This window comes from Carlito syrichta, unplaced genomic scaffold, assembly GCF_000164805.1.
Source record: "Carlito syrichta isolate Samal-C Ts95f unplaced genomic scaffold, Tarsius_syrichta-2.0.1 Scaffold308154, whole genome shotgun sequence".
In the NCBI taxonomy this organism is placed as follows: Eukaryota; Metazoa; Chordata; class Mammalia; order Primates; family Tarsiidae; genus Carlito; species Carlito syrichta.
Window position 1 is genome coordinate 97,127 of NW_007252250.1, and position 834 is coordinate 97,960.

Consider the following 834-nt stretch of genomic DNA (forward strand, 5'->3'; position numbering starts at 1 on the left):
GCGGCCGCAGGACGCGGCGCCGGGAGGCCGGGGGTGAGGGGCGTCCCCGGTGGGATCGCGCGGCCCACTCCCCGGGGTCTCCTTTCCGGCCACGAGGCAGGGTTGCCTTCCCCCCATCGCCGTCCCCTGGGTGTCCCCCTCTCTCTGACGCTGCCTGACCCTGCCTCCGTGTCCCCGCCCTGCGCTGCCTGCCTCCCCACACGCACCCAGAGGGCCTGCTGACGCTGCGGGCCAAGCCGCCCTCGGAGGCCGAGTACGCCGACGTGCTTCAGAAAATCAAGTACGCCTTCAGCCTGCTGGTGAGGACGCGTCCGCCCCGGGCATCGGGGGCCATGGGAGGGCCAGCCTGACTCGTCCGCGCACCGACCGTCTCTGTCCCGCCTTTCCCAGGCCCGGCTGCGCACCCACATCGCCAACCCCTCCTCCCCAGAGCTGCTGCACTTCCTGTTCGGGCCTCTGCAGATGGTGAGACCCGGCCCCCAGGCCCTGAGGTTCTTCTGCAGCAGGAGGAGTCGGGGTTCGACTTCAGGAGGGTCTGACGGCATGCCCTTTCCTGCTCCCCTGGCAGATTGTGAACACGTCGGGAGGCCCCGGGTTCGCGAGCGGCGTGCGGCGGCCGCGCCTGACGTCCGAGGCCGTGGCGCTGTTGCGGGACAACGTCACCCCGCTTGAAAAAGAGCTCTGGAGCTCGCTTGGGGACTCATGGAGCCGCCCGGGGTGAGGGGGGCCCGGGAGGCAGAAGGCGTGGCGACTGGAGGGGCAGAAGGGGCTGGGAGACTGGGAGAGTGGTGACGGGTGGTTGAGGGGCAGAAGGGGCTGGGAGGCAGTGGGCGT

At 71.0% G+C, this 834-nt stretch overlaps 1 protein-coding gene across 1 annotated transcript in view; it reads left to right on the forward strand.

Annotated features, from left to right (window-relative positions):
* Positions 1-834, forward strand: part of EPS8L1 (EPS8 like 1) — a 14,620-nt gene that overhangs the window by 5,637 nt on the left and 8,149 nt on the right. Inside the window, 4 exon segments of the mRNA XM_021716076.1 lie at positions 1-33; positions 211-299; positions 391-465; positions 569-717. The exon segment at positions 1-33 is cut by the window's left edge and continues 19 nt beyond it. Of these exon segments, the coding sequence (XP_021571751.1) occupies positions 1-33; positions 211-299; positions 391-465; positions 569-717 (346 nt within the window).